At 41.5% G+C, this 25,474-nt stretch overlaps 2 protein-coding genes across 2 annotated transcripts in view; one reads left to right on the top strand and one right to left on the bottom strand.

Annotated features, from left to right (window-relative positions):
* The window catches only part of TMEM167A (transmembrane protein 167A), a 12,880-nt gene extending 4,006 nt beyond the window's left edge, over nt 1-8,874 (bottom strand). Inside the window, exons 1-3 of the mRNA XM_015405825.1 lie at nt 8,807-8,874; nt 6,063-6,172; nt 4,711-4,745 (exon numbers count right to left, since the gene is read on the bottom strand). Of these exons, the coding sequence (XP_015261311.1) occupies nt 4,711-4,745; nt 6,063-6,172; nt 8,807-8,809 (148 nt within the window). The 5' untranslated portion in view covers nt 8,810-8,874. The remainder of the gene's footprint in view (nt 1-4,710; nt 4,746-6,062; nt 6,173-8,806) is intronic.
* Nucleotides 8,875-9,080: 206 nt separating this feature from the next.
* XRCC4 (X-ray repair complementing defective repair in Chinese hamster cells 4) overlaps nt 9,081-25,474 on the top strand; it is a 185,517-nt gene continuing 169,123 nt past the window's right edge. The window contains exons 1-2 of the mRNA XM_015405830.1: nt 9,081-9,098; nt 24,246-24,400. Of these exons, the coding sequence (XP_015261316.1) occupies nt 24,262-24,400 (139 nt within the window). The 5' untranslated portion in view covers nt 9,081-9,098; nt 24,246-24,261. The remainder of the gene's footprint in view (nt 9,099-24,245; nt 24,401-25,474) is intronic.

The following is a 25,474-nucleotide window of genomic DNA, read 5'->3' as shown; positions in this document are numbered from 1 at the left end:
TGACACTGTCTAACCATCTCATCCTTTGCCGTCCCCGTCTTCTTTGACCTTCAATCTTTCCCAGCATCAGGGTCTTCTCCAGTGAGTGCTCCCTTCTCATTTGGTGGCCAAAGTATTTGAGCTTCAGTTTCATTATCTGGCCTTCCAGGGAACAGTCAGGGTTGATTTCTTTGAGGATTGACTGATTTGTTCTTCTTGCAGTCCAAGGGACTCTCAAGAGTCTTCTCCAGCACCATAGTTCAAAAGAATCTATTCTTCGGCGCTCGGCCTTCCTTATAGTCCAACTCTCGCAGCCATACATGACTACTGGGAATACCATTGCTTTGACCATGCGGACTTTTGTTGGCAGGGTGATGTCTCTACTTTTTATCATGCTGTTTAGGTTCGCCATCGCTTTCCTCCCAAGGAGCAGGCGTCTTTTAATTTCATGGCTGCAGTCACAGTCTGCGGTGATCTGGGATCCCAGGAACGTGAAGTCTGTCACTACTTCCACAGCTTCCCCTTCTATTTGCCAAGGAGTGATGGGGCCGGATGCCATGATCTTAGTTTTTTTGATGTTGAGCTTCAAGCCCACTTTTGCGCTCTCCTCTTTTATCCTGAGCAAGAGGCTCTTTAGGTCCTCTTCACTTTCTGCCATTAGAGTGGTATCGTCTGCATATCTGAGGTTGTTGATCTTTTCCCCAGCAATCTTAATTCCCGCTTGTGATTCATCCAGGCCAGCATTTCGCATGATGTACTCTGCATATATATTAAATAAGCAAGGTGACAGTATACATCCTTGTCGTACTCCTTTTCCTATGCTGAACCAATCAGTTGTTCCGTATCCGGTTCTAACTGTCGCTTCTTGGCCCTTATACAGGTTTCTCAAGAGACATGTGAGGTGGTCTGGTACTCCCATCTCTTTAAGGACCTGCCATAGTTTGTTGTGATCCACACAGTCAAAGGCTTTAGCATAGTCAATGAAGCAGAAGTAGATATTTTTCTGGTACTCTCTTGCTTTCTCCATAATCCAGCGAATGTTGGCAATATGATCTCTCGTTCCTCTACCTCTTCGAAACCCAGCTTGTACTTCTGGCAGTTCTCTATCCATGTACTGTTGAAGCCTAGCTTGTAGGATCTTGAGCATGACCTTGCTAGCGTGTGATATGAGTGCAATTGTGCGATAGTTTGAACATTCCTTGGCATTGCCCTTCTTTGGGATTGGAATGTATACTGATCTTTTCCAATCCTGTGGCCACTGTTGCGTTTTCCAAATTTGCTGGCAAATTGCGTGCAGCACTTTAACAGCATCATCTTTTAAGACTTTGAATAGCTCAGCTGGGATACCATCACCTCCACTAGCTTTGTTGTTATTAATGTTTTCTAAGGCCCATTTAACTTCACATTCCAGGATGTCTGGCTCGAGGTCAGTGATTATACCGTCGTGGTTGTCAAGGACATCGAGGTCTTTCTTGTATAGTTCTTCTGTGTATTCTTGCCATCTTTTCCTAATCTCTTCTGCTTCTGTTAGGTCCCTACCGTTTTTGTCCTTTATCATGGCCAGCTTTGCATGAAACGCTCCCTTGATTTCTCCAATTTTCTTGAAGAGATCTCTAGTCCTTCCCATTCTACTGTTTTCCTCTATTACCCACACCTAGTGAAAGATAAATGCAGACTACTCCTTGCACATAATAGCACTATTTGCTGTCACTGGCTCCTAACCAATATGCATAGCCATTTTCTACCTCAAACAAGATAAATGATGTAGCACACAACTATGGTTGAATAAGCTTGTGGCACCCTCTTATTAGGGAGGACTAGTTTTCCCTTTAAATGTGCTCTTTACAGAACTGGGTAGATTCGGCTGCCACCAGGAATTTAAGGATTTCCAAACCTTCTCTCTGTTTCTCTTACTGGTAGGGTAACACAGGGTCTAGGCTTTTCAGGGATCTATGTGGTCCTGAGGAATGATTGATATGACTTTTGGGATATATTTAAATAAAATAGGATTTATTGAAAGAGGAACAAAATAAGAGGTTGGTTATTATGTAACTGGCTGGGAATAAGGATCTTGTAAATATAGTTGTCAACTGTATCACACACTCAGTTTTAGTCCTGACAGGAATCTCTCACTTAGGCGACCCCACATTTTAATCTCTTGGTAAATTTAACTTTTTAAAGAACTTCAAAGATTCACTATTGAAGATATATGCTGCTCTCTCTCTCAGATACCACACAGAACAAACTGAACTCTCACTCTGAACAACATCAACCTTTTTCAACTCCACTGCTTTCTCACTAACTGATTCTCCTAACTGTCTTTCATAGCTGACACTCTGACACACCCACAGATTCACTTCAAAAACCCCTCCCACACAGCACATTTCTCTCTCCCAATCATTCTAGTCTGCTAACACCATGCACTTCAACCAAGCATTTCAAGGCACACACACTCTCCTAAAACAAGGAATCATTACAATGCTTTTCTGGTAACATTTTAAAAATAGCTTTCTTCCAAGTTGAGAAAAAAGGCTTCAATACACAAAACTATGTAAAGGAAATAAAATGGCTAAAGCTTCTGAATTGGTCGTATGTTCCACTCAGTATGCATATGCATATCTTCTTACACATGCTGGCTGCCAATTTAAGAAATCTTTCCATAGCAAGAACCATTTCAGTGATGCTTCCCATAACTAAGGTCACAACAATTGCATTACAAGACATTGTCATCATCTGGCACACATTTAATTAAACTACAAATAGCTGTGTGAATTAATGTCTGCAATTTCACATCTGTTTAAAATTAATGTTGAGGAAGTCCACCTCCTACAGTTTTACAGTTTTCATATGGCTTGTACTTTTCTGCTCTTAATTTTCTTGCAAGAGGCATCTATCATCCATTAGAATTAAGTATCTGTTACCACTACTTTGTAAATAGGCAGAAGCTTGTCTGTTTAGAAGCAGAAACATATAAAGGCTGTTTAAACACAAGAGGCAGAGTTGCCCACTGCCCTGATGTGGATATGTTCTTATCATTTATACAAAAGAGAACAAGAACAAAAATAGTTTAAAGGAAAAAAAAATCACAAGCACATTCTGATCACATGGAACTGTAATAAAGATTAAGCTTTGATCCACATACTGGATTTCTAGAAATTTGGGATCTGCAAATACTTGCAGTTTATTGCAGTCATACATTGTTCTCCTCTCACCTATTTATTCTCACAACAATTCTATGAGGTAGGTTAGGCCAAGGGAGTGAGTGGCCCAAGGTCACCAAATGAATTTCATGGCTGAGTGAGGATTTGAAGCCAATTCTAAGTCTGACACTCTGACAACCATATCGCACAGTTCAACTGCATTACATTCCTCACATCTATTGACTGTGTTTATAACCTGCCGTTACTTCAGGGAACTCAGAATGGAACTCATGTAGTCCTTCCACTTTAAGCTTGCAACAGTCCTGTGAGGATGCTTAGGCTAAGAGACAGCATCTAAAGACTATTTATTGTACTTAGATAATAACATACTATATATGGAATTTTTACTTTTCCCCCTAAGGTTAGATTCAAATGACTACTTGTGGCATGGATACTTGCTACTTCCACCTTATACACTATCCCTCTATGCCCCATGTTCTCATCTACACTGCTCTTAAAAGTTGGGGCTTTTGGAAACAGTGTAGGACGTGATGGGTATGGCTGCAGTGGGAAAGAGGTAATTACTCCCTTTCTTGAATAAGCAAATGCATCATTTTATATGTGAAATGTATGAAGTTGGAATACAAATGTACATTTCAATTAGTAATACCTAGGGCTTTTGTGTGTGGTGGTACACTCTGGTACTGAGAACTGGCACCATTTGGGAGCTCTCCCAAGTCCTGATGGAGGAATTGGTGGAAATCAGTACAACCTTATATGAGTCCCAGCACCGCCTTTCCAAGAGCTGTGGTGGCTCAAGTGGTTAAGACGCTGAACTGCAGGCTGTGGAAGGTCGGTAGTTCAGCAGTTCGAGACACGAGCAGTGTTCCCTCTAAGCTGAGTTTGTGTTAGCTAGCTCACAGTTTTTTAGCTTCCGGCTCACAGATTTTTGCCTTAGCTCAGGAAGGATGGCCTCAAAGCAAACTAATTTATGCAGTAACCTAATGGCTTGCTCACAACTTTAATGCCCATAGCTCACAAAGTAGGATTTTTGCTCACAAGACTCCACAGCTTAGAGGGAACATTGGACACGAGTGTGCCACATGATGGAGTGAGCTCCCGTCTCTACTTCCAGCTCCTGCCAACCTAGCAGTTCGAAAGCAAGAAACTGCAAGTAGATAAATAGGTACCACTTCAGTGGGAAGGTAACAGCGTTCCGTGTACCTTGGTGTTTAGTCATGCCGGCCACATGACCACGGAAATGTCTTCAGACAGCGCTGGCTCTTCGGCTTTGAAACAGAGATGAGCACCGCAACCCTAGAGTCGGGTTCGACTGGCTTTCGAGCAAGGGAACCTTTACCTTTTTTATCGCCTTCCCCCCAAAAATTAAAAAGCACTGGTAACACTACTAACATTTCACTAAAAAGCCTATTTGGCTTTGGTAAACACTGCAGAGTCAGAGAAGAGAGCTCAGCCATGCTTTAAATGTTTAGAATAATACTGTTGATTTCACATTTTCATCAAATACACTTAACTATAAAACTATATTTTGGAAAACAGGACAACACATACACTCTTAACATTTACTTACCAATCCTGGCACACTTCCAGAATATACCCAGTAATCTGAGAAGTTATTAAAAGAGATCAGAAAAAACACATCATATTTTATATCTGAGATATTATTCAAATAAAGATCTACTGGTTGTTACTAAAATCCAAAGAGCTACTTTTGACATGTTCAATGAAACTTTTTTCTTTGAAAGGATCCCCCGCCTTTTATACCATAAACTTATCTGAATATTCTCAGTCATAAAGTTTCTTGCATAACGTGAGGAGGAGAGAACATATTATTTGAAGAGAACAAACCCCAAAAGTCTTCTGGCTGCATAAAGCCACTTGCATGTTTTTTGAAATCTACCTTTGATCACACAGATGAAATCGGCATTTCCCCTGATCCCATGCTGCCAATCAACACAGATCCCTGTTTGGATGTAGTCATGTGAATGCAAAAAAATGTAGCAACGTAGAGCACATTCCTACACAGAACAATACAGATTTAGAGAATTGTCTTTGCAAGGAATATTTAAGTGTGTTATGCTCTGTAGTTGGCTTGGCAAAGATACTGGGTTGGATTCTGTGCCTCTTCCTGATTCAAGAGGCTCTTTCATCAGTGAAAGAGTTTCTTGCACCAGCAGAAGACTCTTCATTTTAGAGAAATGTACAGAATGGATATGAAGGATTCCACTTGTGAAATGGCAAAAATCCATTAAGTAGTAAGTCACAACTTTAGAAAAGATGCTGACATGCTACAAAGCCAGAAAATGCAAACACTACATACAGCACAATAGCCCTAACCTTAACTTGATATAAGACAGCAAAACAGGATTATACTCACACAAAATGAGAAGCCCACCCAGCCACACTAGGAACACTGGCATATGACCCTACAATATGTATAATTCAGTTAGGAGTCTTTTAATAGGAGGGGAAAGTATGTACCTTAAAGGCACAGTTTTAATAATCTGAAAACCTTGATTGTGCAGTTTAATGAATGTTTTACAAGAATATAGATTTTACTAACTCAAGTCACCACAGCACCCAATTTAGTATTCTAGTGCCTAAGGGTAGGTATTGTTCTGTTTTGCTTATTGGTATTTGAATCTTCTCAAGTACTGCTTTTTATCTTGTATAAATAAAAATAAATTAACTTCTGTTCTGTGATGTCAAATGGCTACCTATAAGAACAGGTCCCTGTCTCCTTTTTATAAAGATGAAGAAACTCTGTTGGACTGATGACTGAAACGTAGGTTTTCAATTATTTAAAATGTTTATTGCAAAGATCTTGTATTAATGATAACATCAGAAAAGAAAACAAACAGATGCGAATAAGCTATTTACATATTACATATAGTCTGAAAAACTTACTAAGCATTCACATACCCAGTTTGATTGTTATCCAGTAATTTGGGAGCCAAGGATCTTATGTATGCACAGGTACATATAAGGAGTAAGATTACTGTGAGTAGACTCTGAAAATTGAAGATTGCAGACTGCAAGGGAAAAAAATTAACAAAACAGGAGTTATGGCTCAACCTTCAGAAACTCTTCCTACTCATTCTTTACTAGTGAAGAGAAAGATATGATTTCTTTTTTTAATCCTAGAAGGCTCTTTTACCAAAGAATGGGGATAGGACCAAGAAGTTTGCAGAGACAGATGATCATCCATGACTTTCTCTTTCCCACAGAAGTCCAAAAGCCAATGCTGATGGTCAGAGTATCATTGGTTGCACAAAGGGCTGCAGCAAGGAGGTGGGGAAGTAGTGCATGATTCTACTCCTCTTTCTTGAACTAGTGGAGGGAGCTCAGTGGGGCTACCTCCTCCTTTAAAGAGTGGTGTTTTAACTTTTCCGGTAAGACTGAAATTGTTTGATAAAAGAGGTAAACTTTTAAGCAGCTATGGAAATGGGGTGAAACAGAGAACCAAATATGCTTCTTCCTTCAGTTTTATGTTTTCAGAAACACAGCCTTGTCAGGGGTTCTATTTCTAGGCTACTTCAAGCGTAATTTAGTGTTGTAGAATAGAACACAATCTTTCAATTGTTTTTAAATATATATACACATTTGGAGAATAATGCCTTCTTGCTTATATTTTTTAACTTACAAGTTCAGGCAGCTGCAACACTTGATTTACCAGAGATACACTTTCAGAAATAGTGAACTGATCTGAAAGTAAAACAAAATAACTCTAGAACAAAGAAAAGGAAGAATTTAGAGTTGAAATCCAAATTTTAAACTGATGTAAGATAAAGCCATCATGGACATTTTTTAGATGGAAAGGTGGCATACAAATGTGGTAACTAAAAAGTAATAGATGAATTGAGATGATGGATTTCTGCTCTCTTGATCCCGACCACTGAAGGAACATGGAACTAGCTTTGTGAAGCAAAAGGAAGATTATATTCTTATCTTGCAAGCACCCATCCATGGCAAATGACAGATCACTTTCAAAACAAGCAAACCTTTAAAATCAAATGAAACAAAATGAAAGGACTTCACTCTCAGATAGTTTAAGGCCACCCAGAAGGTTAATGGATGAGCAATATTAAGTGTTAATTTTATCTGGCCCAACATTAGGCCTATCAAATTGATATCAAACTGTGGGACTTAGGCTGACATTAGAGAAGAAATATTTAACCCCGTGCCTGTACTTTTGATAGGAGAACCAAGATTTAACCTCTGAACCACAGTTTCTGAAGTACAGCTTGCTCACACTTTTGGGCAAATGGACTAAGGAAGACCATTGCAATCTAAGGCCTTATGGTTCTTATAAACCATTATCATTCAAATCTAGCTGTTCACAAATCTAAGCTTTGCAAAATTTTACACAAAATAATCAAAATAACTAACAACTCCTAATGTTGCACTTAAACTTCCATAGAACCGATAAATTAAAAAGAAGAAGAAGAAGAGATTGGATTTATACCCCACCCTTCACTTGGAGTCTCAGAGCGGCTTACAAACTCCTTTCCCTTCCCCTCCCCACAACAGACACCCTGTGAGGTGGGTGGGGCTGAGAGAACTCTGACAGAGACTGCTCTTTTTCAAGGACAGCTGTGCCAGAGCTTGTGACTGACCCAAGGTCACATCAGCAGGTGCAAGTGGAGGAGTGGGGAATCAGACCCGGTTCTCCCAGATTAGAGTCCGCACACTTAACCACTACACCAAACTGGCTCTCCTGTAACAAAAAAGATCTGTTATTTTAACTGAAAGTCCCATGAGGTCCCACAGGTGAATAGAAAGTCCCCCCCCCCCATTTCAAGATCTTTTTTTTAGTTGCAGAATTTAGTGGGATTTACTATTCAGTAAGCATATTCACAATCGTGCACGCACTTATTTTGGGAGTACATCTCACTGATATACAAGAATATCTGACAGAAGACTTAATCCCAGGAATATATGAGACCTAACAGAATTTTCAAGACTTAAATTTTTAGAAATTTTAAGTAATAAACACTACTAATACCTATCTAATGACCCACAGAACAAACAAGAGAGAGATGCTCTGAGAACACTGAAACACACACTTATATTATTAATGCATAATAATTACAATGCAAGCTTCCAAGGAACTTCAGCCCTGGGGTCAAGTAAAATGATGTCTTAAAAACTCAAGAACAGATTAGAAAGCAGCATGCAAATTAATAGCTGCTGAGATAATAGGTGAGTGAAGGGGAAGGTCAGGCCGTGGAAGGTTTCCCATAAGACCTCCGCCCTCAGGTGCCACAGGCAGCGGGGAACAAAAAATAAAAGGTGACATCGTGAAGAGACATTACACCACAAGCCTGCTGAAAACAACGCAAAGTCATGTGGTAGAGGTACTGCAGTCTTACCGTATCACCAGATGCCCTTTTCCTTTTTGCCGCAGCAGATGAACGCGGCAATTAGGGAAAGTTAGTAATTTCTTTTTTTGTTTTTTTAAGACTAGGCCGCTATTACGTTTCTATGAAGATGGGGTGTGTGTGTAATAAACAGGAAAGGAGGAGGGGCAACTTTGCACCCCGCTGAAACCATCAAGGCGACCGCCCACCCCATCCCATGCGCAACGCCAAACACAGGACCGAGAGGGGGACCAGCGACCGGGAAAAAACTCATCCCCCTCGCCTCACCGCTAACACCGCTCTTACCATAGTTACGAGTTGCCTCGAGCCACATCACACATCCGGCAGTAAGGAGGCGGGCGGGGACAAGGAAGAATCGGCACATTATGACCCCTCTCATTGGCTGGGAAGAAGGAGCCTCGGATTGGCTTAAGCGAAGCGTAAATCAGTGCCTGATTGGAGGAGCAGGGTGGGACAGGCCGATCGTGGATGGGACGCTGCAGGATTCTTACTGGCTAAAGCGAAAAGAAGAGGGAGGGGCACAGCGTTTGTTTTTGCTCTAGGAAGTCTTAAGGTGGGATTTCCAGTACGGTGTGAGGTAGGAAGGTGGAGGCATTGGAAATGCGGGGGCAATGTGTGGGTTAATAGTTGCTGGTGTGATTTCATTTTACTTGTGTAGCAGGTGGAGAAGCCGAGGAGAGCTTCTCGAAAGGGTGCGTTTGCGTGCTCTCCCTGGGCTGTCTTGTTCTACACAGGAACGGAGAGGATATCGATGCTCCTCTGTTCATTTGAATCTCTAGTTACTTTCGCTTTAGCGTTTCCAAGCTGTTATGCAGTCGTAAAAGCTGGTAACGACTATGCTCGTGGAATAATGCCTCCGGGTCTCGTCCTAGGTATAGATAAGTAGGTGTGGAGATGATCTCCTCAGTTGTAAGCTTTTAAAAGTAACTTAGAACATCCAGTGGTACCTTTAAGACCAACAAAGGTTTATTCAAGGTATGAGCCTTTGTGTGCATACACACTTTTTCAAATGCACATGAAAGCTCATACCTTGAATAAACCTTACATAAGAACATAAGAGATGCCAATGTTGGATCAGACCAAAGGCCCATCCAGTCCAACACTCTGTGTCACACAGTGGCCAGAAATTCCAGGTGCCATCAGGAGGTCCACCAAAGTTTTCTAATTAGTAATGGTTAACCTTTGTTGGTCTTAAAGGTGCCACTGGACTCTAAAATTTCTTCCACTGCTTCAGACCAACACTGCTGACCACCTGGAACTAACTTAGAACATCATTAACTTAGAGTTATATGGGGTGGAGAATTCCTGTTGCCAAAGTTTTCTAATTAGTAATGGTTAACTTTGTAAAAACGTTTAGTGTGTCCAGTTCTTTACTATTCCTTTAGTGAAATGTTCATAAGAATTACATGTTATTTTGTTCTGTTAATCATGAAGAAGCTGTAAATTACTTGTTCTTCCTTGGTTCATTAACTGGAGTAAAAAATAAATAAATTTCAGGTTCATATGCATAGCAGAGAGCTACTACAACACAGAGTCTAGTGTGCTAGACTAGGACCAGGGATATCTGAGTTCAAATCCCCACTCAGCTGTGAACTCACTAACTCTGGTCAGTCATTCTCAACCTATCCTACCTGACAGGGTTGTTGTTGGGATAAAATGGAAGAGGTGAGAATTACCTGCTTTTTGTGCTCCTTAGAGGAAAGACAGAATAAACATGTAATAGGTGAATAGAACCTATAGAAAATAAAAATTGGATCACTGCTCTCACAAGAATGTAAGAATTCCCTTGGTAGTCCAATCTAAATGTAGTCCAGTACTAAAGGCTGGTACTCCAAGGAAAGGTGAAATGCTCATTAAAGGCTGTACAAGAAATTGCATTATTTTAAGCTTTCTGTTAATTTGCCATGTAACATATTTGATAACTTCAGATATACTACATAAATACTAAACTAATATCCCAATACTGTAAATGAAATATAATTTGACTTTTGAGGCATGTTGGCTCCCCAAGAGATCCAATACAAATACCAGTTACAGGATGTGGCTGGGTGTAGATGCAATTCAGCTGCAACTGCTACAGCCATTGGAGGGAGAGAGATTTGGTGGAGGAGTCTTCTGTTATAGCTGGGTTCAGGCATGAGGTGGTGGTTGCTTTTGTATCTCCCTCTGGGGGCATTATGAATGGCCCCTTTGGGGACTTAGTGTGTTTACTGTTGAAGGAGATACTTTCAAAAGGAAGTACTGCGAAAACAATAAACTGCTGTCATAAATTTCAGTAAGGCAGGATAATGTGCTAAACTATAAATCAAGACTGATGTTTTTACAAAGTATAATGCTGTCTGCATTGACTGGCTTATTTATAAAATGTAAAGGCCATTCTTTAAATTAAAAACAAGAGAAAATAACTATCGTTTGTACAAATAATTCAACAGCAAACAAATGGTGCAGTAGAACATGAAGCAGCATCTGGTTTTATAGCCTTGCCGGTAGAGTGTATGGTCTTTACTGATGTTCTAAAGCTCATAAAATATTATTAGGCAGGCCTTCGCAATTGCTGAGCCACAACAAAGTTGTCATCTGCAGGACGTATGACTTAGGGGTGCCTGAGTAGGTAGTAACATGGAGAGTTAATGAACATGGCTAAGGCCATGTTTTGGAGCTTTAGAGAACACAATTGAAAAGTGAACTCAAAGGCTATGGAAATCCAGTGCAGTTGGGCCATGACTGGGGCAACTTGAATCCCATGGCTTACCCTAAAAATTAAGCTACATGGTTGCACTCTGACTGGTTGATGTTTCTGGATTATTTATCAACTCCATTGAAGTGGCTAATCTTTAAGAGACTTTGACTTGAAAGACAATGGTTTAGGGGTCCTTGTATTGCAGGAATGGATAACAGCTAGGAATTCAGATGCAGCTGAACAAACACAACTGATACAGATGCTGTATAATAATAGGGGATATATAATATAGGGGATCAGATGGAACTTTGTGGCCAAGTGCTCTGTAGTAACAATCCATGCCTACTTTCTGATTTTGCTGTAGGTGGGAGGTCTGCAGTTGCTTTGGAAAATACTTGCAACACCAACACCCAACCAGGTGATTCAATAAAATCTGGTGAACAATCATCGGAAAACTTTTGTGAGATCTAGAAGAACCAAGAGTTGCATTTTTCTTGTTATCTGTAGGCACCAGTGGTTGACACCCAAAGTTGTCTGTCCGAAAGCTTAGTCTGAACCCACACTGAATTCCATCAAGAAAATCCAATCCATCCAGGAATACCCGGAGCTGATCTGTCACAATACTTGACTACTTATCAAAGGCAGGACTGTAGAAGATCAGTAATTCTTCCGGTTTTCTGTTTGAAGGAAAGACTTTTTAGTAGATGATATACCACTACCACTTAGTGCTGTTGGCATTGTTCCTTGTGCTAATTACCCATTTTGCAAAGGCAATCATAAGAACATAAGAGAAGCCAATGTTGGATCAGGTCAATGGCCCATCCAGTCCAGCACTCTATCATACAGTGGCCAAAAATACCAGGTGCCATCAGGAGGTCCAACAGTAGGGCCAGGACACTAGAAGCCCTCCCACTGTTGGCCTCCCCAAGCACCAAGAATACAATGCATCACTTCCCCAGACTAAGAGTTCCTATCTATACCTTGTGGCTAATAGCCACTGATGGACCTCTGCTCCATATGTTTATCTAATTCCCTCTTGAAGCAGTCCATGCTTGTAGTCGCCGCCACCTCCTGTGGCAGTGAATTCCATGTGTTAATCACTCTTTGGGTGAATAAATACTTCCTTTTATCTGTTCTAACCTGACTGCTCAGCAATTTCACTGAGTGCCCACGAATTCTTATATTGTGAGAAGGAGAAAAGTACTTCTTTCTCTGTTTATTCCATTCATAATCTTATAAACCTCGATCATGTCACCCCTCAGCCGTCATTTCTCCAAGCTAAAGAGCCCCAAGCGTCTTAACCTTTCTTCATAGGGAAAGTGTTCCAACCCTTCTATCATTCTAGTTGCCCTTTTCTGCACTTTTCCCAATGCTATAATATCCTTTTTGAGGTGTGACCAGAACTGTACATGGTATTCCAAATGAGGTCGCACCATTGATTTATACAGGGGCATTATGATACTGTCTGATTTGTTTTCAGTTCCCTTCCTAATAATCCCGAGCATAGCATTGTCCTTTATTGTAGTTGCACACTCTCGACATTTTCATTGAGTTATCTACTACAACTCTAAGATCTCTCTCTTGGTCAGTCTCTGCCAGTTCGGACACCGTCAATGTGTATTTATGGTTATCCTATTTATATTTAAGATTTTTGGCTTCAATGTGCATCACTTTGCACTTGGCCACACTGAACCCCATTTGCCATGCTGACGCCCACTTGCCCATCCTCGACAGATCCCTTTGGAGTGCCTCACAATCCTCCCTGGTTATCACCACCCTGAACAACTTCGTGTCATCTGCAAATTTAGCCACTTCACTGCTTACTCCCAACTCCAAATCATTAATAAACAAGTTAAAAAGCATCGGACTGAGTACTGATCCCTGTGGTACCCCACTGCTTACCACCCTCCACTGAGAAAATTGCCCATTTATACTCACTCTCTGTTTCCTATTAATTAGCCAGTTTTTGATCCACAACAGGACGTCCTTTTATCCCATGACTATTGAGCTTACTTAGGAGCCTTTGATGAGGAACTTTATCAAAAGCTTTCTGGAAGTTAAGGTAAACAACACCTATTGGATCCCCCTTGTCCACATGTTCATTCACTCCCTCAAAGAACACTAACAGGTTAGTGAGACAAGATCATCCCTTACAGAACCCATGCTGAGTCTGCCTCAATAGGTTTTGTTCATCAATGTGCCTACTAATTCTTTCCTTAATAACAGTTTCCACCAACTTTCCCGGTATCAATGTCAGACTGACTGGCCTGTAATTTCATGAATCTCCTCTGGAACCCTTTTTAAAGATGGGAGGGACATTAGCTATCCTCCAGTCTTCAGGAATGGAGGCAGATTTTAATGAGCCAGTTTGGTGTAGTGGTTAAGTGCGCAGACTCTAATCTTGGGAGAACTGGGTTTGATTCCCCACTCCTCCACTTGCACCTACCTCACAGGGTGTCTGTTTTGGGGAGGGGAAGGAAAAGGAGTTCGTAAACTGCTCTGAGACACCTTTGGGTAGTGAAGGGCGGGGTATAAATCCAATCTCCTCCTCTTCTTCTACATATTTTTGTCAGGAGATCCATAAGTTCACATTTGAGTTCTTTCAGAACTCTCGGATGTATGCCATCCGGGCCTGGTGATTTATCAGTTTTTAAGTTGTCTAACAGTCGTAGGACCTCCTCTCTCATCACCTCAATCTGACTCAGGTCTTTCAACACCCCTGCCGAAATCTGTAGTTCTGGAGTGGGCAAGCACTTCTCATCTTCCACAGTGAAGACAGAAGCAAAAAATGCGTTCAGCTTCTCAGCCATTTCCCTATCATCCTTCAGTACTCCTTTTACGCCTTGGTCATCCAAGGGCCCCACTGCCTCCCTGGCTGGTTTCCTGCTTCTAACGTATTTGAAGAAAGTTTTATTGTTGGTAATTATGTTTTTTTCTATATGCTCCTCATATTCTCTTTTTGCCTGTCTGATCACAGACTTGCATTTTATTTACCACAGCCTGTGTTCCCTTTTATCAACCTCACTGAGACTAGCTTTCCACCACTTAAAGGAATCCTTCTTACCTTTTACAGCTTCCATTACTTTGTTAACCATGCAGGCTTTTTTCTATACCTCTTTGTGCCTTTCCTAACCTGTGGTATATATGAGCTTCTAGGATTGCAGTTTTAAATAGTCTCCAAGCTTCCCCAATGGTTTTGACCCTTTCTACTTTTCCTTTGTTTCTTCCTCACGTGTCCCCTCATATCAGAGAAGTTACCCCTTTTAAAGTTAAAAGTGGTTGTGTCAGTCTTTGTGGGCAACTCCATATTTATACAAATGTTGAACTCAATAACATTATGGTCACTGTTCCCAAGTGGTGCAATCACTTTTACATCTCTCACCAGGTCTTGGGCATTACTTAGGACCAAATCCAGGATTGCCTTTCCTCTGGTAGTTTCTGTGACCATCTGTTCCACAGCACAGCCATTGAGAATGTCTAGAAACTCAATCTCTTTTTCCCAACTTGTATCCCAGCTTTAATATACACATGTGATTTAATGGAACACTCCAGGCACCCTCTCAGGATGCTCCATCAATATCTGGAACTGATGCAAGCAGTTCAGATAAGCAGGTATCCCAGGTGTAACTATGGATTAATAGTGTCCAAAGTGAAATGTGTGAAAGTAATTTTATCTATAAATTATCTTCTAAATGCTCTTGTAGCAGGGTGTCAACAGGTTTGTAATAGTATCCTCAAGAGTAATGAAGGTGACATTCCACTGATGTAGTGGTGGTAGAACAGTAGGACCTGTTTGCCTCCATTGAAAGGTCTGGAAAAAATAATCAGAATATTATATCATTATGTCTAATTCTGTACCAGGCCACAGAGAGTAGACTTAAAAATCCACATAACGGGTCTAGGGACAGACGGGTATTGCAGGGGCCAAGGCCCATCCAGTCCAACACTCTGTATCACACAGTGGCCAGAAATCCCAGTGCCATCAGGAGGTCCACCAGTGGGGCCAGGACATTAGAAGCCCTCCCACTGTTGACCCCCCCAAGCACCAAGATGACAGAGCATCACTTGCCCCAGAGTCCCTATCTATACCTTGTGGCTAATAGCCACTGATGGACCTCTGCTCCATATGCTTATCTAATTCCCTTTTGAAGCCGTCCATGCTTGTAGCCGCCACCACTTCCTGTGGCAGTGAATTCCAAGTGTTAATCACTCTTTGGGTGAAGAAGTACTTCCTTTTATCCGTTCTAACCCGACTGCTCTGCAATTTCATGGAGTGCCCACGAGTTCTTGTATTGTGAGAAAGGGAGAAAAGTACCTCTTTCTCTACCTGCTCTTTCCCATGCATAATCTTATAAACCCCAATCATGTCACCCCTCAGTCGTTGTTTCTCCAAGCTAAAGAGCCCTAAGCGCCTTAACCTTTCCTCATAGGGAAAGTGTTCCAACCCTTTTATCATTCGAGTTGCCCTTTTCTGCACTTTTTCCAAAGCTATAATATCCTTTTTAAGGTGTGGTGACCAGAATTGCACACAGTATTCCAGATGAGGTCGCACCATTGATTTATATAGGGGCATTATGATATTGGCTGATTTGTTTACAATACCCATTCACAATAAGATATAAAACATCATTTAAAACATCATAGATTTTTAAACCGCTTTCCCCCATACTGGGGTTATGGGTTAGAAAACCCCAACATCATACAAACAATGTGTGCTCGTTTAAGAAAAAATACTACATTTAGTCAGGTCCCCCCCCCCCCTGATATACCATCAAATGAAACAGGGTTGTCTTATATTTAGGCATACAAATTACAGTTATTTCTAATAATAAAAATGTGTTGTAGACAACATTTTTGGGAGGGAAGTGTCATTTTACATTCAGGTTCATCTTACTTTAGAGTAAATACAGTATGCCATTGAGATCTTGTGAGACTATGATATGAGATCTCTGGGGATAGATCATAATATAATTTTCATTATATTATGCTGATGATGCCATTATTGCCTCGTGGGATAAAACAGGCAAACAGGCTGGGAAGGAATACCGTGTTGGCTTGTGTTCTGAATTTAAAGGAGATCTATTAAATTCTGAGTGAGAACTTTATAGTATTGCAATGCTAGTGGAACAAACACAGGCATGAAGCTTTTAGCACAAGCTAAAACGTCAATTTACAACCACAGTTTCAAACAATCCTTCCAAGTTTTTGATTCAGCAGTTCAGTTCTTATGTGACTTCAGTGTTTTGACAAATAGAATTTTGTTTGCTTTGTTTCATGAACTTATAGTTCTTTAACTGTAATCTAGTGTTCACAAGGTATATAACCGATTTAGTCCACACCTAAAATTTTAAAATGTTTTTGGTTAGTTGCTGATTTTAATTACATGTCCTTCATATGGCAAGAATTGCGATTGAATTGGCTGAAGTTTGAATAGTTAGCTGAAAATTACTTAAAGTGATCCAGCACTCCTATGTGGCTACGAAGAAAAGGCCAAATTAAACTCTAATACACAGAGGAGTCCAGGTGGCAGGAAATTGATTATGGCTGTGAATTTGAGTCTTCAGTAAGTGTTGGCTTCAGTTGCCTTCAGTGAAGGACTTTGGAGGCTATGTAACACGCTAGAGTATTGAGGTTTATTGCCTCCATCTTTGGGGAAAATAAGCTGTAGTAATACTGAGTGCTGACAAAAGTATTTGCATTAGGTCCATCATCCATTCTCAGAAATGAATAATGTACTTCCTTTATTGGGGGAAAAAAGTAAGTGATCTGCAAATAAGAAATTCAGATTTCCTGTGAGACGTTTTGGCAAAATGTATCAGCATGTTGGAAACATATAGATGTATAGAATTGTGTGTTTCTTTATATTTATGCATGTATTACATTTATATTCTCCATCACGGAACTCATGTATAAATGTCAGTACAATATCCACATGTGGAAGGCGATAATTGATTTTGATAATTGTGGTGCTGAATTGTGCAAATTCATGGATACACAGGTTTAAATGTTGCTCGCGTAACTCTGCTGCATGTATACTTAATTGTTGTCCAGTAACCATGACCCCTAGCTATTTACACGAGTGGGAAGGAGCCAATACAGCTTTGGAGATCAAGGGTGCTGTCATATGGTGGGGTACATTACATGTACATTTCCTTTTGCACAACAGTACGACTATCCCAAAGAGTTAGTTACATCAATTTTAGAGGCACAAGTACTGATTTGACTCTTGTACTGAAATGAATAGGACTCTGGTAGATGCTAACTTTGCTGGATTGTCCTCACAATAGTAATAGTTCTAGAATATGTCTTTATGTAATGCTACTAAGAAGAAACTGCTCTTGAGTGCTTGTGAAGTAGCTAAATTGCTGGCTTGACCTGGGCTTAGGCATGTTCTGTGGGAGTTGGGATTCCCTCCCTTTTAAACAGCAGATCCCCATGCTATGTCATAAACTATGTTTTGAAAGTTCCCTTAGTTTCAAGACTACTTTGCCATGAAGTATAAAGGGGTGGGGCTGCATTTCATAACATGCCAACCCGTAATCGCCTTGGGTTTCCAGAATTAGTTCTGTGATTCTGTGGAGTCTGTTGTGGACCATAACCTCCCAGTATCTTGGATCATTTAAAACGGTGATTCTTGACCAGTGGATCATCATCCCATCAGGCTTTATAAGAACATAAGAGAAGCCAATGTTGGATCAGGCCAATGGCCCATCCAGTCTAACTCTCTGTCACACAGTGGCCAAAAATACCAGGTCCTATCAGGAGGTCCAGCAGTGGGGCCAGGACACTAGAAGGCCTCCCACTGTTGCCCCCCCCCCCCCGCCCCAGCACCAAGAATACAGAACATCACTTTCCCAGGACCGAGAGTTCCTATCTATATCTAGTTGCACTTTATGTTGCACAATGGGTTTAAGCAGGGTTCACAGGAAAAAAATATGCAGCACCATTTATTTTTTATAACGCCTCAAACATAAATATAGACTTATGTACCCAACAATTGATAGATTTCATAGAGCAGAACTTTCTATTCCCCCTTCTGCTGAAGCTGACAGTGATACTTGAAATCTTGTTCCTTTGGGGAGTCATTGGACTTTCAGGAGCAAAATGGGAGGGGAAGTTGGGGTCTACTGTATGAGGGGAGAATTGATAGTAATCAACATTGCTGTCTTCTGCAAGTGGAAATCCTTTCTTTCTGTTGGGGTAGGTTTGAAGAAACATTCAGCAGCAAGTTATTCCCAGATACAGTTTATATCATTGCTTTGTTTTTATTGCACCACCAATGAGTATTCCAATTTGTTTATGACCTTGTATATGCAATTAAAACTTTCAGAGCTTCAATAATTGGTTTGAGATACTCATGCCCCTGTGCTGTCCAAAACATGCACAAGACTTTTCATAGATATGATATGAAGATGGAAGAGTTTCCTTTTTCTGTTTACAGAAGTTGTAGCCCACAGTTGGCTAAAAGCATGTCTTTGGTCATATGTGGCTGAACTCAACCAGTTTGTGTAGTGGTTAGGAGTGTTGATTCTAATCTGGGAGAACTGGGTTTGGTTCTCCACTCCTCCACATGCATCTGCTGGTGTGACCTTGGGTCAGTCACAGTTCTCTCAGAGCTGTTCTCTCATGAACAGTTCTCTCAGAGCTCTCTCAGCCCCACCTACCTCACAGAGTGTCTGTTGTGGGGAGGGGGTGGGAAAGGAGATTGTAATCTGCTCTGAGACTCCTTCAGGTAGTAAACGGCGGTGTATAAATACAACCTCTTCTCCTCCTCTTCCACGAAAAGCAGTAATACTAATCATGTGGAAGAATAGTACAGTGATTCTCAGCAGCCCCTTCTTCTGGCTTCAGTTCCAGTGGAACATTGGTTTCTCTGTCATTAGTTGCTGTGAACAGAGACAAGTTTGAAAGGGAGGAATGAAGTCTGCTTTGCTGCTGGTGAATGGAGAGTAACTGTAGGGTAGTAGCAGCTTCAACAAGGACTTGGCAATGGATTCCCATGAGGGGAAGTGACTTTCCCATTTTCCAACTTCCTAAGGATGGTTCAGTACAGAGATGAGGGGCTCGTTGGGGGCGGGGTACAGGACTTTATTCCTTTACAGTGGCTCCCACAGTTAAAAGAATCATTGCAGTAGTTTAACAATAAGGAGAGCAGTTAATGACACTGAACATTTTAGAAACGAAATTTGTCACAATCAGCTTGAAGCCCTTGTGCTTGACTGTGCTACTGGGATTTCTAGTAGCTGGAGGGAAGCTCCACTATTTTGGGCAAGGATAAGGAGGGGGTCCTGTACTATGTGTAGTTACACTTGCCTAATTACCCCAGTTTTGCACTGGCCATGTTCTGATGCAGTGTTGAAATTCTATAGTTGTAGCTTGCACTGATATGGCATGGTTGCTGATAGCATTATGCTGTTGCACAGGCACTTCTTCCAGATTGGGAAGATCAGATAGGATTCACATGCTGTGTGGACAGGGCCAGGCTCTAGATGTAATTGGGCTGGAACGCCAGTACTTTTTCCTTCTGATCTCTAAGTCCCGAAAACAATAATGGCCGAGGTTTGCAACACCTGCCACTGAAGCCCCCCCCCCCCCAGCTCTTCAAGCCAAAATTGAAAAACTGAAGTTGAAATATCAATGACACTCTGTGGAGCAGTGAAGGAAACCCTAAGATTTGGCTTTTGTACTGTGTCTTGTTGCTAACCAAAGCAGCATACAAAATCATTTGTCGGCTTATTTTTAAAAAGTGCCTTGTTTATTCATCAGCAACTGTGTGCTGTCCTTGTTCATGGAGCAGACTCCCGACTTAATTACACGCCAGCCAACAGCTGATTCTTCCTCAGAAGGAAGCGTTGCCTAATAAAGATCATAGATGCCAACGCTAAAGAGACAAAGCACTAAAGATGAGCAGCTCAATCGTCAACTGTCTGATGTTCTAAGTACAGCCAGTGAAGTACAAATTTGGGGTGGGACTCTGCTCTTCCCATCTGCAAGTCAGTCGCTGTTCCTTAGCAGTTATATGGTGAGGTGTTGATATGTAGCATGACTCTTTGTGCCCTTAGGAGCAAAACACTAGCTTTTCTATTTGCTGTAATCAATCAGTTTCTCTAAAGCATTTCTTTGTACTAATCAAGGGACATAGAAGCTGAGTAGTTTAATTTTCCAGAGATTACAAACATATTAAGAGTACAGAAGCAGCATTATTGAGTCTTTAAAGGCATTCCAAGATATTACTCCATCTGGGTGTTACTGGCTGATAGATGCTTATTATGGGATTAAAAATGGGTCTGATTTAAATATCTTCGAAATGAAGTGGTGCTAGTAAATATTTGATTTTACCAGTCAATGTTAATTAAACAATTATGATACTGTAAAAGTTAAAAAGGGGTACTTTATTCAGTTGGCTCTGTATCAGAAATTCTCACTCCAAATGATGAGTCTTATATATATAATTCCCTTATGTACTGGCCATTTCCAGCTCTCCCATTGGCTGTGCAGTGTGCTCCATCAGCCATTGGCTCATCAAATGCCACTCAAGAGTACTTGCATGCCATTGGCTGGGGGCTGGGTCCACTCCTCTCCCCTGCCCACTGCCAGCCCTGGACAGTCTTCTCTCACAGAATAAACTGCCAAAATGGCTGTCTCTCATGACGAAGATACTTCTGCTTGGCTCCTGTGGGACTAACTTTTCCCTCAGTGGCTGTTGCTAGGCAACCATGCTTGGTTCTGTCAGTAAAAAGGCAAACACAGGAGGCCTTTGTGGAAAACTCATTAGGGCCTTTGTGGGGAACTCATTGGGACCAGTCCTGACTAGGATTGCCAGCTCCAGGTTGGGAAATTCCTGGATATTCTGTGGTGGAGTCTACAGAAGCCAGAGTTTGGGGAGGGGGGAGGCCTCAGCTGAATAGAATGCCATAGAGCCCACCCTTCAAAGCAGTTATTTTCTCCAGGGGGGAGAGATCTGTTGTCTGGAGTTTAGTTGTGATACCCGGCGATCTTCAGGCTCCAACTGGAGGTTGGCTACCCTAGGCATAGCAGTTAGCGCTTCAGAGCAGGGTCTGCCAGACCCAGGTTCTTGCTGTGGAAGGTGACTGGGTGATTTCGTACCAGTCACAGACTTTCAGCCTAACCTACCTCACTTTCAGCCTAACTTCCTCAAAAGGTGGACAGGAGAATGATGTAAGCTGCTTTGGTCTCTACATAATATAGCTGTGTTTGCCTTAAGATCGCTAATATCCTTGTGGAGACTGCAGTTCTTCTGGAATTTCAACTGATCTCAAGACTACAAAGATCAGTTCTCCTGGAGGAAATGGCAGTGTCAGAGGGCAGACTCAATGGCATCACTTCTGTGCTGAATCTCCTCTCCTTGGCAAACTCCACCTTCCCCAGGCACTACCCCCAAATATCTGGGAATTTCTCGAGCTGGCAACCCTAGTTCCCATGAAATATTGCAAATTACTTGGAATTCAGTGGTAGATCTGTGTTTCTGGTTGGAGGCAAATTCATTTTTCTAAAAAAATCTCAGTGATGTTCCCCATTATACCAGGCAATTTAAAGCTTTCTCCAGAGGTCTCTGGGCTCTGTGCACAGCGCAGTCAAAATATCTGCAGAGTATGTATCATTTTCTTCCTGCTACCCTCTTGTACTCATCTAGTGGCCTTGGGGGGGGGGCGTGACCTGAGAGGAGCCATGTGGTAGTGGAAAGTGCCATCAAGTTGCAGCTGACTTATGGTGACAGTATAGGGTTTTCAAGGCAAGAGATGAAAAGAGGTGGTTTGCCATTTCCTGCCTCTGCATAGCAATCCTGGGCTTCCTTGGTGGTCTCCCAGCCCCGCTTAGCTTCTGAGATCTGATTAGATTGGTCTAGCCTGGGCTATCCAGGTCAGGACAAGAGCCCTGTAGCCTGGCCTGATTATAAGGCCATCCGTGCTACTAACAGTCTTGCTGCTAGCTGTGGCTTAGAAAATGTGAATACTGCGTAAGGACCTCTTCACCTTTGTAGAATCTGTGGAAATATAGTGGGAGTCAGAGAGCCCAGTCCACTGTGGTTCACTGAAGTTCAATGCATTCTGGAACTAGAAGCCTATAAGCAGGTTTAGAACAGCACAGCCTGTTAGGAGAAACTTGAACTCTGGTATATGGTTTTGGGTGGAATCCACTTCGCCCCCCCCCCCTCAATTTTTCATCTATGGAAATATCTTGGGTGTGTTCCCCTCTCCCCATCTCACCATATCTTTGTCACAATTTTTTTAGAAATGCCTCCTTTATCTGCTCAGTTGTTAGTGACTAATTGAGAGAAGACCTTATTTAATAACAAAGGAACTAATGTATAACTATTTGAGACCTTTTAACCTTTATGTTGGTTACTCTGAGTATTCATGCTCAGCTGAGAGTATGATATTGATTTTTCACTTGGAATTCTAACTTTTTCCTAATTGATGAGTTCCGGTCAAGATTTATGTTATGGCTGTAATGTGCTCTTCACATTCTCTTAAGTGAATTGCTCTACAGATTTTTTTTGTACCTTGTATTAGCTCAGCTGCTTCATTATTCTGGAGGAGAGAACTTTATGGGCCCATATCTTGTGATGCATATGCGAGGCAGTAGTAACAGTCTCTGTTTATGTGTATCCTGGCTTGCTTGTCTTGTCAGATGTGAAAATCTGAATTAGAATTTCATCTTTATCCTTAGAATTTTTTCTTCTGTTTGTCAACAGATAAATTTGCTCTTTTCTAAAGCATAATAGTTCTGCAGATGCTCCAGTGTTTGACCATTTGTTACTGAGCTCAGTTTAAGGTATTGGCTATCACATACAAAAGCCTTCATGGCCTCGGCCTCTCTTATTTGTGGGAGGGGGGTGGGTGGGTTGGCCAAACTTGCTCAGTGTAAGAGCCACATAGAATAAACATCAGATGTTTGAGAGCTGCAAGATACGAACAAATATTACACATTTTTATTTAAAAATGTGCACATTTGCTTTTATTAACATTAAATGAGACTGCCAAAATAAAAACAAAAGAGATAAAAACAGATATTGATTATGATATTTATTAAGTCCAATTATATCTATTTGTTTGCTAATGATATTTGTCTGAGAGAGAGAGGTGAAAAGAAGAAAAGAGGTGGCAAGAGAAACAAAGAAAGCAAGTGGGTGGATGGATGGAAGGAAGGAAGGAAGGAAGGAAGGAAGGAAGGAAGGAAAAGCATGGGTCCCCTTCACTTTCCCAGCTGCCCTCCTGGGAACTGCACAATATGTGTGTGCTGCAGTTTGGCCACCCCTGGACTAGATGGTCTGTATGGCCCCTTCCAACTCTATGATTCTATGACTGCCTCTCCCTGTGCTCTGTCACAACAACTTTGCTCAAGTCAGCAGGAGCTTCTGCAGGTGCCAGACTCCAAACGGGCAAAATCAACAACTGTCCATGTCTTCTCTGTTCTGGTTCTTGCCTTGAGGAATGGCCTGCCAAAGGAGGTCAGGAAAGCTCCTAGTCTCCTGGCCTTCTGCAAACTATGCTACTCAGGGTGGCTTTTCCACAGCAATAATAGGGTAGCACTGTACAAAATGGTTCACAAACTTACTTGGATGAATGATTGGGACTCCAGTCTATACTGCTATGTATAGCTTATTGTAAGTAGGGTCTTATTTATGTAATTTCTGTACCACTGCTTTAATGTGCCATGTTAGTACTTATTCTTTGCTTTAGTTCATTCTGGTGTTTCCAGACGTCTGAAATCCTAATGCACTGGTTATTGAATGTCCCATTTTGTGGATTGTTCTGACTCTGACTCACTCTTATGTAATCTGCCTTGAGTCTCTGTGAGAAAGGCAGACTATAATGTTAAATAAATAAATATATGCATGATGTAGATGTTAGATCTTAAAGTTGGATAGGAAAATTAATGCAGTTACATAAAACATACACATTTAATGCTGTTATTAATTTATAGAACCATGATGAGTATAACCTGCCAGAGTTATATTTTGGAACCTCTTCCTTTTCATTGAATTGGACTAGATTAAACAAATAGTTATCTCTTCCAAAGCAGGTGGTGGAGAATAATGGAGAAGAAAGTGAGCAGAATCTGTCCTGTTTCAGACCCAAGCACAACATATTTTCTGCAGATAACTTGGGAAAAAGATCTAGGAGTTGGCTTTGATGTCATTCTCACTGATGGTCAGCTGGCTTGGGCCGGGAGAGGTGAGATATAATAAATTACAGTTTTATATATATGTGAAGCTACTTCCTCAAATGCATAGCATAGTTCTAAATGTTCCACTAGGCAGAATACGATAGGAACCTTTGAAGGTATTGAGTATTTTGGGCTAGTTTACCCCTCCAGAGTATTACATCCTGGATAAAGTCATGTGCATCTGTTAGCTCAGGTGTGCTGTATAGTGTAATGCCTGCCTTTCACATGCCAACACCTTTCATATTATGCAGCCTTCTATCCAGTGGTGCTGTTTGTTATGTTCATAGAGAATTGCTGGAAGAATCAGAGTGAAGTTTTAATCACTGTGTAACCTAAATCTAGTAAGGCAAGCTACTTATAGTGGCAGTGCAAAGATGTAGCAGTGAAAACGTAAAAGAGCCGTGTCTCTACACACTTATGTGGTAATAGCTCCCTAGCATTTATCACCATAGGCACAATGTGTTTTTATTAAAGTATAGCCTTTTAAAAGAGGCAGTAAAACTTATGTCTGTAAAGTAAAAGGTAGGTTTTTATCTGCAAATAAGTCAGATGTTCCTTGTCATCTGCCTCCCAACAGTGTGACATAGTTGGGTAGGGTTGCTGGCTGCAGTCTAGTATAGTAAATCTTGGTCACTGCACTCCTTTGTGTGCGTGTGTAGATACATAAGGCTGGTCAATTTGTTATATGAGAGATATATATCCTCATTATATATAACTAGGCAAAAGGCCCATTGTGGAAATAAATACAACGGCCTCTAGAAAGAGGCTCTGGGCGGGTGCCCCGGCCTTGGACACTCAGTGTCAATTTGCTGTGGTGACCTCAGCAGGGTATAATGACACTGAGTCCACCATTTTCTCTAGAGGAACTGATCTCTGCTACCTAAATAGACTTGCCAAGTCCCCCCGGGGGGCGGGGAACCCCCCGCCACAGAGGCCCGTTTCCCGCCGCCGGCGGACCAGGCCCCGGGGGGAACTCCACCCCGACGTGCACGTCACCCAGAAGTGACGCGAGCACGCCGGGCACGCTGGGGGCGGGGCCACGGTCATCCGAAGGAAAACTCTATGGTTTTCCCTCGGATGGT

Source organism: Gekko japonicus, unplaced genomic scaffold (genome assembly GCF_001447785.1).
Source record: "Gekko japonicus isolate JY-2015 unplaced genomic scaffold, Gekko_japonicus_V1.1 scaffold172, whole genome shotgun sequence".
Taxonomy (NCBI): Eukaryota; Metazoa; Chordata; class Lepidosauria; order Squamata; family Gekkonidae; genus Gekko; species Gekko japonicus.
This window is presented reverse-complemented; position numbering and strand designations above follow the sequence as displayed.